General features: G+C 58.0%; 4 protein-coding genes across 4 annotated transcripts; 2 read left to right on the top strand and 2 right to left on the bottom strand.

Moving 5' to 3' along the window:
- Nucleotides 1-249: 249 nt before the first annotated feature.
- GLRG_08957 (uncharacterized protein) lies at nucleotides 250-408 on the top strand (the record flags this gene model as incomplete). Its single annotated transcript, XM_008099642.1, has 1 exon — nucleotides 250-408. The coding sequence occupies one exon, from the start codon at nucleotides 250-252 to the stop codon at nucleotides 406-408; it is 159 nt and encodes a 52-aa protein (XP_008097833.1).
- A 512-nt stretch (nucleotides 409-920) lies between these two features.
- GLRG_08956 (uncharacterized protein) lies at nucleotides 921-1,846 on the bottom strand (the record flags this gene model as incomplete). Its single annotated transcript, XM_008099641.1, has 2 exons — nucleotides 921-1,646; nucleotides 1,730-1,846. The coding sequence occupies 2 exons, from the start codon at nucleotides 1,844-1,846 to the stop codon at nucleotides 921-923; spliced, it is 843 nt and encodes a 280-aa protein (XP_008097832.1).
- Nucleotides 1,847-2,508: 662 nt separating this feature from the next.
- GLRG_08955 (uncharacterized protein) lies at nucleotides 2,509-4,274 on the top strand (the record flags this gene model as incomplete). The annotated part of the gene is made up of 3 exons (XM_008099640.1): nucleotides 2,509-2,662; nucleotides 2,739-3,190; nucleotides 3,819-4,274. 3 exons carry the CDS (start codon nucleotides 2,509-2,511, stop codon nucleotides 4,272-4,274), a joined length of 1,062 nt encoding a protein of 353 aa, XP_008097831.1.
- Nucleotides 4,275-4,643: 369 nt separating this feature from the next.
- Nucleotides 4,644-10,296, bottom strand: GLRG_08954 (Sec7 domain-containing protein; the record flags this gene model as incomplete). The annotated part of the gene is made up of 2 exons (XM_008099639.1): nucleotides 4,644-8,942; nucleotides 8,995-10,296. 2 exons carry the CDS (start codon nucleotides 10,294-10,296, stop codon nucleotides 4,644-4,646), a joined length of 5,601 nt encoding a protein of 1,866 aa, XP_008097830.1.
- Between the last annotated feature and the right edge of the window lie 1,589 nt (nucleotides 10,297-11,885).

Here is an 11,885-nt window from a genome sequence, read left to right as displayed (position 1 = left end):
ACATAATGTCGATCCTCGAATGGTGGGGGGGGTGGATTTGGTTCGGTCCAGCAAACGAGTCTGGGGAGCAAACAGCGTTCAGGTTTCGGCAAAAAACAAGAGAGTATATACCGGCAGCATTGGCAAGACGACGACGCATCGGAAGAGTGTCCAGCCTGAAACAACCCCATAATCGTTTGGCCTTGGCTCCTTGCATGTCAGGATGTGCGCAAACTATGGACATTAGCTTCCTGCCCCCGGGAGCCCATAATGGCCGATTCCCACGGCCAGGATTCGGGTATCGATGCGGAAGACGCCCTCGAGGCGGTGCGCCAGCGTGTCTCGGACACGACCCGCCTCGGCCGAGGCTGGATGGACGGGGCGTCGTTGGATGCAGGCAAGGTAGCTTTTGCCGCGATTGTAGAATAACCCATCTATCTAGAGCGAGGCGGCCGAGGCCGTTGATACCCGATTGTCAAGGGAGGGAGAGACCCTGACTTTCATCACCACGCCCCCCAGAAAAAAACGTCGAGTCAAAACGTGAAAAATGCGCTGTGCGGGTGTAATTATGAATTGTGAATTGTTTTCTACCCTTTCTCCCTGGAGAGAGGTATCGCTGGGGTATCTGAGAGCCTATAATCCCGCTCAGCAAAGTCATTCATCCCGCCCAACGCCCGGTGATGCGATCGCCTCATTTGTGTCTTCTTTCGTCAGTCGTTTACTGGAGGGAGGGAGGGAGTGGGATGTTGCTCCCAGTGTCTCCTCCCCTCCCCTCTTCGAGCGCGGATCCATCCGCCTTTGTTTCAATCAATGTCCCTTCGCATGATATTTACTGTTTTTCCTTTTCCTTTTTCATTTTCCTTCTTTTTTGCTGATCCCACTCGTCGCCATTCAATTCCTTTCGACCCCCCCCCTCCCCGCCATGAACGTACAAACCGGGTTCAGTACGACCCCTCGCGGCCGCCGTGGTCGTCGTCGCCGCCATCGTCATCACCGTACTCGCCGTCGTCAAAGTAGTTCTCGGCGTCGTAGTCGCCGGCGTCCGAGTCGTCGTACTCGACGTCCTGCTCCTCCTCCTCGCCGCCCTCCCACTCGTCCTCGCCGGCGCCGCCGCCACCAATACCGCCGGCGCCGCCCTCGGCCCCCTCGGCGCCCTCGCCCATTCTCTCGAGGGCCTCGAGCTTCTTCCAGGCGCCCTCGGGGCCGCCAACGTCGTCGTCGGCGTCGTCGTTGAGGTGGAACACGTCCTCGGCGGTCGGCAGGGCGGTGATCCGGCTCAGGCGCAGGCGCTTGGCGTCACCTCCGCGGCGGCGCTCGCCGGGGCCTACGTCGTCGCCGTCGAGGGCCTCGTGCAGCTCCTGGGGGAAGAACTCCTTGCAGAAGGGGCGCGCGGCGAGGTCGGGAAGGGCGCGCTCGGGGCGGGAGAACTTTTGCGAGTAGGTGGGCACGGCGGTGAAGGGGTCGGCGGTGCCGCGGGTGCGCACGCCGTACTTTGCGTTAACCTGGTCCTGGCCGTACAGCTTGCGCGTGTTGCCCGGGTCCATGCCCCAGGTGCGCTTGCGGGTGTAGAGGGGCCCGTCCTGGAACTGGCGGCGGAAGAGGAGGAAGGCGTTGACGTTGGCGCGCTCGAGGTCGGAGAGGGGCTTCGCCGTCGGGACTGCATAGGCCTGCGGGGGGTCACGAGAGTCAGAAAGAGGGTAGGTTCTTGTACCGTTAACTCTGACGAGAAGGGAGAGGGGGGATTACGCACAGGGAATAGCTCCGAGGGCCGCGTGTCGGGGGCGTGTTCGCCGTTGTCCCACGATAGCTGCGGTCCCTGGCGCCCGCCACGGCCACCACGGCCACCGCCTCGTCCTCCTCGCGACATTTGGGTTCGCTGAGCGTCTGTCTGTGTGTCTTATCTGCCTATGTGGCGCGCGGTGGTGATTGCCGATTGCTCTACGGGTTCTGGGGGCCTCGGCCAGGAATTGGTATTTGTTGTCCGCGAGTCGGTGAGAAACGGATGCGTCACAGGGGAAGGGAAGGGTGGTGTGAGTAGGTGTGAGTCGAATTGGAGTTTGGAGTCTGCCTTTCGTTTATGGGAAAACCCGAACAGACAAAAAAAAAAAAAAAAAACCGAGGTGTCAGTCACAAGTCAACCTGCAGCAGCAACAGTTTTTGGTCGGTGCCATCGGCGGGGTCAATTCCGCACTGGCAAGCGACCACTATTCCACCCCTCCTCCCCGCCCCGCCCTTCCAGCGCACTTCCTCGGAATCCCCCGCCTGCCTGCCGGCGCTGTCAAGCAGCTCAGCCCGCGTACCCCAGCACGTACGCTCCTTAGCTGCCTGGTAGGAACCTAGGTAGGCGCCTTCCCATTTGCTTTTATCTTATCTTAGCGGCCGGGGGACCTTGACATCGAGAGCTCTCTCTCCACCAACATCTACATTCGGTCGATCACTAATAGCTTCCCACGTCGCAAAGCAACACACTTCCCACGACTTCTTCTCTCACCTCTGACTGCCCCTTTGCCTTGTAAAATTGCACCCCCTATGACAGACAAGGTCGTCCCGGAAATGTCCGCCGACCACACTGTCCCGGTCTCCGGGCTCGAGGAGCTCAAGAAGCACCTCGACGAGCTCGTATCCGCGCCCGAGACGCCCCTCAACCCGAAACTCCTCGACGATGTAGAGCTCCAGCTGAACGGTTCGTCTCCCTCCCTCCCACCGTTCCTCCTTCTTCTCCCCAAGAAACAGAGTCGAACTAACAGCACGCGTCTCAGAAACAAACATCCCGCCCCTCCTCCCCGTCCTCCTCCCGAACCTCACCGCGATCCTCAAGACGACGCCCCACGACCCCTCCCCCGTCGTCTCCCTCACCATCAAGCTCCTCGGCCCCGTCCCCTTCACTCAGGTCCTCCAGCTGGCCGACGAGTCCTCCCTCATCGTCGCCCTCCGCTCTCCGAGCCCCTCCGCTAACCTCCTCGCCCTCGCCCTCCTTGCCAAGGCCGCCGCCGCCCCCTCCGACGCCGCCATCCTCTCCCTCATGCCTCGCGTCATCGAAGACCTCCTCCGCCGCTGGCTCTCCGCCCCGCAAGTCGAGGTCGGCGAAAGGGCCACCCGCGTCCTCGGCGACCTCCTCGACGTCGACTGCGAGCTCCCCCCACCCCCCGCCACCGCACACCGGGCTTGCCCGGCCGCGAGCTCGCCAGACGCCGCGCCCCGGGACAGGGCAGTATGTGGCGCCGCATCTTCCTGTTTAACCGGCGTACTCAATTTCACCAATATGTTCTTGACACATGCTTGTGCGTCTACTACTGAGTACGAGGGGGAACTGACTGAAGACCATAGTGGTTAAGGGAAGACCGCGCAGCGGTTTGACCGTCGTCAGTAGCCAGTCACCGGTACTTTTCCCAGTATTGGAATCACAGCCTTATTCGTCCAGGAAGATCGCCTAGTCTCGACCAAAGGTTTTCCACTAACTCGGCCCGATAAACCACTGCGCATGAAGCATACCGGGTAGGATGCAGGTATCCAAAAAGCACCCGTTCTTTCTGAAGGGCTGGAGGAGGGAGTCTGCGTACGCACCATATCTCTTTGACAGCTGTGAACTAGCCTGTTGTGTGTGCGACACACAGAGGATCAGGGCCCATATGGGATCCCCGCGGTTACTAGAGAGTCTTATGGCCTAGACTGGCACAAGAAAAGCGCGCCTATCCAACGATCGCTGTTTCTTGTGTCTCGAAGAGTAGCTTAACCTAATTGGGAGATTAAGACAATACCCAACAGGAGTTCCCTCTAATAACACCCACGGGGGTGAGGGCCTGTTTGTTCTTGTCAACCGTAAGTTGCCCGTAAGTTAGGGCGACTACAGAAGAGCCCCTGCCCGCGGCCGTGACTCCGACCCCGCCGCCGACCCCGCCGACCTGTCGGCCCACCAGCTCTCCCTCGCCCAGGGCCGCGTCCTCCGCATCCTCCCGCGCCTTGCCGCACTTAACATCGTCGAGGTCGCCACCTCCCCGTTCCCCGACCTCACCGGCTCCGCCGACACCGGCCTTCTCCAGCTCGCCGCCCTGCACATGGTCGACAAGACCGACACCCTCATGCACCTCAACCTCGTCGACTTCTTCGAGACCCTGCTCAGCGTCATGCGCGTCGTTGACCACTCCCACCGCACCATGGGCATTCTAAAAGACGTCGTGAGGCAGGCCGTCGCGGATGACGACACGCTGAGGACGGCCCTCTTGACCTTGCACGACCGGACGGTGCCGGAGGAGTCGGACGCCCTGCGCACCTTTGTCAGAGACGTCATGGCATGAGACCGGGGGTGGGTTCTGTTTAAAGCAAAATTAGGCACGGGCGTTTCAAGGATAGGAAAACAACGCTTCTCTTCTCGAACGCAGACGAGCAAGCATGGGCATGTATATGTATAGCTACAGGTAATATTCGCCCCTCCCCCTCCCCCCGACGAGCTGGGGCGCCAATGAGACACTGTGAATAAGATGCTTGAATATAGACACAACAAACTTCCATGGGGCATCGGCCATTATTCCGAGCCCGGTTCAATGGTTTTACATGAAAACAAAGAAAGATGATCCCCGCCCCGCCTTTACAATCTTTAATCCTTTACGCCATAGCCCCAACGTGCGCATCGCGGCCCTTCCCTTTTTTTCCCCCTGGGAACTGGCTCAGCGCCGCATTCTGCTCGAAGCGTCGCCCTCGGGTCCGTCTACGGCCGTGTTATCTGTTACGCTGCTGAGGATGCTATCCCTCCGGTCCGCTCGCACCTTGGTGGTCATGCCCTCGATACCGAGCCCGACCTCGCCGACGCGCCTGAGGACCAGCAAGAGCGCTACCCTGAGCTCCGACGTGACGTCTTTGCCGAGAAGCTCGACGGCCATGACGTAAAACTCCTTGATATGCTTCTGGAACGCCTCCACGGGGAACGCGGCGTACCCCTCGAGGACGTCGACCACCACCGGCCGCCAGGCGACGATGTTGCGGTGCTGGCTGTCCTCCTCAAGGGCGACAAAGTCCTTGATGATGCTCTTGCACAGCGGCACCAGCGCCTGCTCGATGGCGTCACGCGCAGCCGTACGCTCGTGGCTGTCGTCGGCATACATGCGGAAGAGGATAGCGACGTACGTAGCGGCCGCCCCGCTCTCCTGCTTGAGCAGATTGGGTGCTTGCTTCATGAAACCCTCGCGCCAGAGACGCATGCGCAGCTCCTTGTCGGCGTTGAACTTCCTGGCAAAGAGGTACGACCTCTTGAGCAGCGCCATGAGACGGAGAAGCTCCGTTGTTGGGATCTGGTTGTACACAGTATCGTTGCTGAACAGCTCGTTGACCGTCTCGATCATGAGCAGCTGCAAAACACATCGCGAAATGATACGGTTGAAGTAACGGCGGCGAGCAGCTGTGACGACGACCGGCTGCTGCTGCAGGTTCGATGTCGGCTTGAACTCCTCCAGCGGCGCTTGGGACTGGGCTTGGAGCCGGGGAGCAACCGGCGCTGTCGGGGTCTTCAGGTCGTCATCGTTAATGGCGCTGACGTGGGCATCAGTCGAGCTGGTGTCGGTGTTGCCGCCGTTCTTTCCCAACCCGTTAACCTGCAGCGACTCTTCTTCAGTGGGCGTCTCTGTAGGACTCAGTGGGGCGGCAAAATCCAATCCGTTCGGCGGCATGTCAATGGAGGCCGTTGAGTTGATCGTGGTGGCGGAGAAGAGCTGGTGGGCTGTTGTGCGAGCGAACAGCTCGCAGAAAGCTCCCACAACCTTGGACCAGTGGTCCGGCGTGAACTTTGTGACGTTCTTCAGGATGAGCTGCTGCAGGCAGTTGCTGCCGATCCTAGAGATGGTGTCGTTCTCCTGACAGATGCAGAGGGCCAGCAGCTCCAAGAAACGGTCCAGCATGTACTCCAGTGCGTCAAAGTAGTGCGTGAACAAGGTAATCATATTGCGCAGTGCCTGGATCATGGTGGTGGATAGCCAAACAGACAGCTCTTCGTGGTTGAGCGCGTTGTTCAAGTCAGGCCTGGATCGCAGGACCATGAAGATGGGATACAGCTGTTGGCGCCACAGAATGTCCCAAAAGTCGGGCGGGAACTCCCCGCCGTATCTCAGGAGAGCCTCAAAGAAGTACTCGAGTGCATTAGAACGCACCTCGAGGTCCTCGCCCGTCATCAGGACATCGTGGAACGCAAACAGAACCGGGAACCAGTATCCCTCTTCCACCGTGGTCCGGTTCTGTGATCTTTGCAGCGTGTCTGCGGCTGAGGCAGCGTGCTCCCCAGACGCGCTGTGGTTCTTCTGCGAGAGAGGGCACTCGGGTGTCTTGAGCATCCGGGGTATGATGGACTTCAGACTCTCGAGGGCCTGCAGGCTCTTTTTCTGGAACTTCATGTTCTTGGAAAACTCGGTAAGACAGACGATGAGGTCCGTGAAGGCGCCTTGCGAGATGACGACGCCGAACTTGGTCTTGTAGACCTGTGTCACGTTCTCGAAGGCGAGGTTGACAATGCTTTCGTTCGCCTCGCGGGCGGCCACGGTAAAGACGCCAAACATTGTCCTCCAGCCCGAGCGGATGTTGTCGCCTCTCGCTTGGATCATCTGAATCAAGCAGCGCAGGACCATGTCCTTGACGGCAATATTTTGAGAGTTTGCCAACACGTGTTCAAAGGGCTTCAAGAAGTCCTTTTGGAATTTGAAACCAGCCAGCTCCTCAAACTCCATGAACCGCATCGACAACTGCCGGAGCGAGTCCAAGGCAAAGAAGACGATTGTGATGTTGTTGTGGCAACCCACCCGGTTGAAGTGGTCGCCGAACACCTCCCAGATGTTGCTCCACTCGAAACGCACACGCGTCATGTTGTAGTAGGCAATCTCAACAATCTTCTGTAGGCTGTACGTCCGTGGCGAGTCGTTGGACCCGGAAACCTTGATCTCGTCCCAGCTGACTTCGGTCAGAGCCCGGGCAAAGTGGACGATGGCCTCTCCGTTGAGGTTGCCCGAGTTGGTGAAGATCCTGTCGACGGCCTTGATCACTTCATCAGAGCGGCTCTCCAAAGCGATTTCGTTGGAAAACCCTTGTGGCGCCGTTCCGGACCTCGGCCGGTTGCTCTTCCTCTTCGACTGTGTCGACGATTTGGAGTCGTTTGTGTTCTCCCGCTGCGGAGGCATGAAGCGTGCTTTAGACACGTCGGGAACAACGCTCTCGTCCACGCCGCCGGTGATTAGCTGCAGCCGGTCGAGTTGGCTGATGCACATGAGGACATCCTTCCACGACGATCTTAGGACATTGCCCTCGGTCTGGCCCAGTTCAAGAATGACCTTGAGCGCCTCCACGTTCTTCGCCAACATCTCCTGGGGGTTGTTCAGGTTTGTCGTGTTCTTCAGCGCGGAAACGAAGGCTTCTCGGGCAGTGGATAGGTCAAAGACGCAGGCGATCTTGGTCGCTAGCTTCATGCCCTCGAGGCACAGCTTGTTGATATCAAGATTCTGGGTTTTTTGCATCTGGCTTGACAACGCGGAAAAGTACGACATCCATGTGACGTCGAACATGGGGCCAATGTGCTGGAAGGACGTGGCCGGGACGAACCTGACGCCGGATCGTTGCGCGTTCTTCCTTTGGTTCTTGTACAGCGTCTTGAAGAGCTGCTCGGAGCGCAAGGCGATTTCCTCGGACTGCTGGAGATAGGCCTCTCGTTGAAGATCGCGACCCATGTTTGATAAGGCCTGTCCCAAGCCTGCTGCGATTCCTGTCGATGTTGGCGGGGCGACACCTGCAGCTGCGGCGGCTTCTCGTTCACTCTTGAGAACGATCTCGTTGCTGGCGATCTCGTCGTAGATGGCCAACAAGTACTCGTCAGGCAAATCAGCATTGTCGTTAATACCGCGGTTGTTCTTGATGAACTCCTCCTTGCTCATCCGCTTCGCAATTTTGCTACTGTGCAAATCGGTGTTGAGCATGATGACAGAGTAGGCCAAGACGTAAGCCGTATCAGCGTTGGCGAATGCGTTGGGGTTGCCCATGACGTAGCGTTCGGCGAATTTCAACATGTAACGATCGATCTTTTGCGCCTCTCCAGGAAGGCGGAAAGACTGGAGAAACGTGCGTAGCGCGTCGACGAAGCGCTTTTTGGTGAAGTCCATGGCATCGACGAAAGCATGCATGATCTCGATGTTCTTGGGGTCGCCTTCACCCAAGTACTCGCCGATCTGTGCCTTGTCCAGGCGATCCTCGGTAAGTAGGAACCTTGCAATATCCTGAGGACTCTCGCTGGGGATGAAGCCTTCTTGCAACAGGAGCTTGATACCTCTCTTGGGCTTGAAGTTGAACTGCTTGATGGCGTTGTTCATGGCCGTCTTCCTGGCCTTGGCCTTCTCCAAAGAAGCGGGGTCGTCCTCGAGAACGGGCGTCGAAGGTGCCGGTGTCTCGAAGCGAGACGGGTTCTCACTCATGCTTGGGTCAATGGACGGTCGGATATCCTCCGAGTTTCTCGTGTCACCGTCCAGCCTGACGCCGTTCGCGTCTGGCCGCACGGCGGCAGACCAGTCAACCATTGACCTCAGCGAGTCCACCAAAGCGTCCAAGGCTATCCGCTTCATAACATACTCCTTGGGGATGTCACTCTCCGGCTCGGGCTGTGGCGTGATTTGCGCGACGGACAAGGGGGGGGGCAGAATTGTCCTTAACTGCCAGTCGCCTCCCGAAACAGTCCTTGCGCCCTTTTCCTCGTACTGCTGCTCTTGCACGGGCGTCACCACGACAGGGGCTGTAGAGAATTTGGACAAGTCCTCGATGATGGTCTGGAAAATGTTGTCGACGCTGCGCTCGCAGTCGTAGTTCAGATACGTCTCCACCAGAGCCTTGGAGTCTGCGCAGAAGCGGTTCAGGATGTTGACCACGTAGACCTTTTGGGAGATGGGGGCGGTGCGCCTGGCAAGGAGGGCAAGGTAGATCTCGTTCAAGAAGACGGCGATTTCCAGCTGCAACACAGTTAGTTCGGGTCCAGCGGAGTCGGACGCGGCTGGCACGAACCTTGAACGACTCTCTCATGTACTTGAGCATCAGCCAGAAGATCTCACAACAGACGTTGAAGACGCGATCGACGGAACTGGCACCGTTGCGCGTTATGCTAAGGCACAGGTAGAATTTGATGGCTTGCAGGAAAGTCGTGGGCTCGTTGCTTTTCGAATTGGTAATGGTACATAGCGGGGAGGTGAAGACGGCGATGTTGTTGTTGAGTAGGGTGTGGATGAGGTGCAAAGAGATGAGCTTGGAGCGCATAGGCTGGCCGCGCAAGTCGTAGAGCTGATCGGGTGGCAGCACCTTGGTGGAGAGGTTGCAAAAGGATCGGAAGACCAGGTAGGCATCCTTGATGTAGACCTCGTCCTCGGCGTCCAAAGCTTCGGGGCTGTCATCGTGGGAGGATTCGGGGGTGGATTGTTCGGAGACGGATCGTGCTGGCTTCCTCCCCGGCTTGATCTCGGTCACCATGGTCGGCCCGTCGCCCAGATGCGAGTCGTCGAAACTCTTGCGGTGCTCCAGATCCTTCAATGTCAACTTGCCGTTGGCATTTTCGTCGCCCTCGGTAGGGGCCGACTCGGAAGCGGCGGGGGCGGGCGAGCCCTCCTTCTGTTCTGCGTCTTGTTCCGGTTCCTTTTCTTCGGCATCGGCGGCGCCATTGACGGAGTCGGTCTGCTCGAAGGTGACGTTGCTCGAGCTGATCTTCAGCTTGTCGAAGCTCATGCGGGCTTCCTTCATGTGCAGGCGGGTCTTGACTCGCTCGAAAACGGTGCCGACCATCTGGGTCAGGGTTCCTTGGGCCATTTGTTGGTTTCCGGTGTTCCGGGAGAGCAGGAAGACATTGTAGACCTGGCGGACGGCCTTGAGGAGGCCGGCGCCGTGGACAACGATCTTGTCGTTCAGGACGGCGGCCAAGAGGGACTTGACGATCTGGAGCTGGACCTCGACGGCGGTGGTCTCGCCCTGGAAGCAGTCGCAGATGGTGTCGATGGCGCGCTCAATGAGTGGAGCTCTATCGGGGGGTGGTGGTGCATCTTGGATCTGGGGGTCGGGGTTGCTGGGCAGCGAGAAGTAGGAGTAAGATATGAGCTTGCCGATGCAGTCGAGTGCGCTGGTGATGAGCTGGACATTGCCGGTCCTCGTGGCGAGCTGCAGAGGGGCAAAGACGATTTCAGGATCAGGGAAATCGGGATGACTTTCCTTGATGGCCGTGAGGGTCTTTTGGAGGGACTCGGTCAGCTGCTTGTTCCTCTGGGCCTCCTTGGAAGCCGCAATGGCCTCCAAGGAGGAGACGAGGAACTTGAGGGAGCTCATCTCATGGGGGAGCAGTGGAGGGACCAAGTGCCATTCGCGAGTTTACAGGACGGGGTTTCGCGATCGGGACGTGCTGGATGGACGAGGTGTTGTGGTCGGCGTGGGATCTAGCGGAATTGCAACAGAGGTGTGTCGGTATGACTAGCTAGGTAGGGAGGTAAGCTGTTGTTAGGTCGGACATGGAGGGGCGCATGCGCATATGCAGGTCGACGTGGAGAGGGCGACGGCAAGCAGGGGAAGCCCCAATGGGAGAGGAGGGCACGGAGACGAGGTATTAGTGTAGGTTGACGAAGTCAAGTCGAGTATCTGAGTAAGAGCGTCGACTTTGTGGAGGAGGGCTTCGGTGGTGGTGGTGGTGGTGTTTTGCTGCCAGGTCGGCACAGATGATATAGAGAAAGGATGAAGGAAGCTCTGGCTGGCGGTGCTGGTGGTGCTCGAGATTGAATTGGACAGCACAGGCAATTTGGAGATGGGGGAGCTGGCAATGACGGTCCAAATTTCTTTGAATGGGGGGGGGGACCCTGGCCTCTCGCTCCACGGCTGCCACAGGCCCTGGTCCGTCTGTCTCCCCCGATGCACGCATACAGAGAGAGGTACCTCCTTACACTTAGTAATAGGTACTCTACGGAGTATCTACCTAGGTACCGACACAGTCGAGAGGTAACTGCCTAGGTACACGAGGGTGTTAGGTAGCACTGCTGCGTGCTGAAGCATGTGGTCTGGTTACCGTACTGTACTTGGAACGATAGTAATTGAATGACATTGCGACTGTATTCGCACTTGGGTTTTTCTGTCGGGCTAGGTGCCCTGGACAATCCTGGAGCTATTATTCTTATTCTACCTAGTCCATCTCAGCAAAAAGTGCAGCAGCAGTATCCGTACTCTGTAAGCATCTGGTGTACGTGGCCTACTCTGTAAGGGAGTGAGTTGTTTCTTGTGGTTGACAGTCTTATGTCAGCAATTCGAGGTGGATACTCGGTCGAGTCCAGCTCAGCACAGACCAAGGGGGAACGAACAGTCAAGGTGGATGCCAGATTGACTGCCTGGATGAGGTAAGCGGTCACGTGCATCAATACCAGCGAACCAATGACTGGCGCATCGCGATGGAAAGCGAGACTTTTACTCGCAAAAAGGTGAGACCCACTTCTCACTCAACAATGCCCGAGATGCCATTGGCCAAGATTCCCCCCGTTTGGTCCCTTGTTTTCCCGGGCTATTCCCACTTTCAAGTCCGAAAAGTTCCTGAGGCCAGTAAGTCTTACCTAGTCGCGGAACCCGGTTGGTTGGCTGGCGTAGGCGTTTTTTTTTTTTTGCTGTCGGCGTTAAGCACCTGGCGCAACCGGCCAGCCACTGGCCACAATCTATCGGCGCCAGTAGGTAGTCAATCAGTCACCACCCACTGACGCTTCAGCGCAGTAAATAACGGCTCTCCCTGTGCAGGCCATTTTGTAGGGACACGCTAATTCCCGATCCGGACTAGCGCCCCAAGCTCCATCCAGCGACGGAGCTCAACGCAAAAAACTCCAGCCCCAAGGAAAGATTCCCGTCCGACAATCTCGAGCATCAAACCTCGTCGTCCCAAAAAAATA

The sequence above is a fragment of the Colletotrichum graminicola genome (assembly GCF_000149035.1).
Source record: "Colletotrichum graminicola M1.001 genomic scaffold supercont1.43, whole genome shotgun sequence".
Taxonomy (NCBI): domain Eukaryota; kingdom Fungi; phylum Ascomycota; class Sordariomycetes; order Glomerellales; family Glomerellaceae; genus Colletotrichum; species Colletotrichum graminicola.
This window is presented reverse-complemented; position numbering and strand designations above follow the sequence as displayed.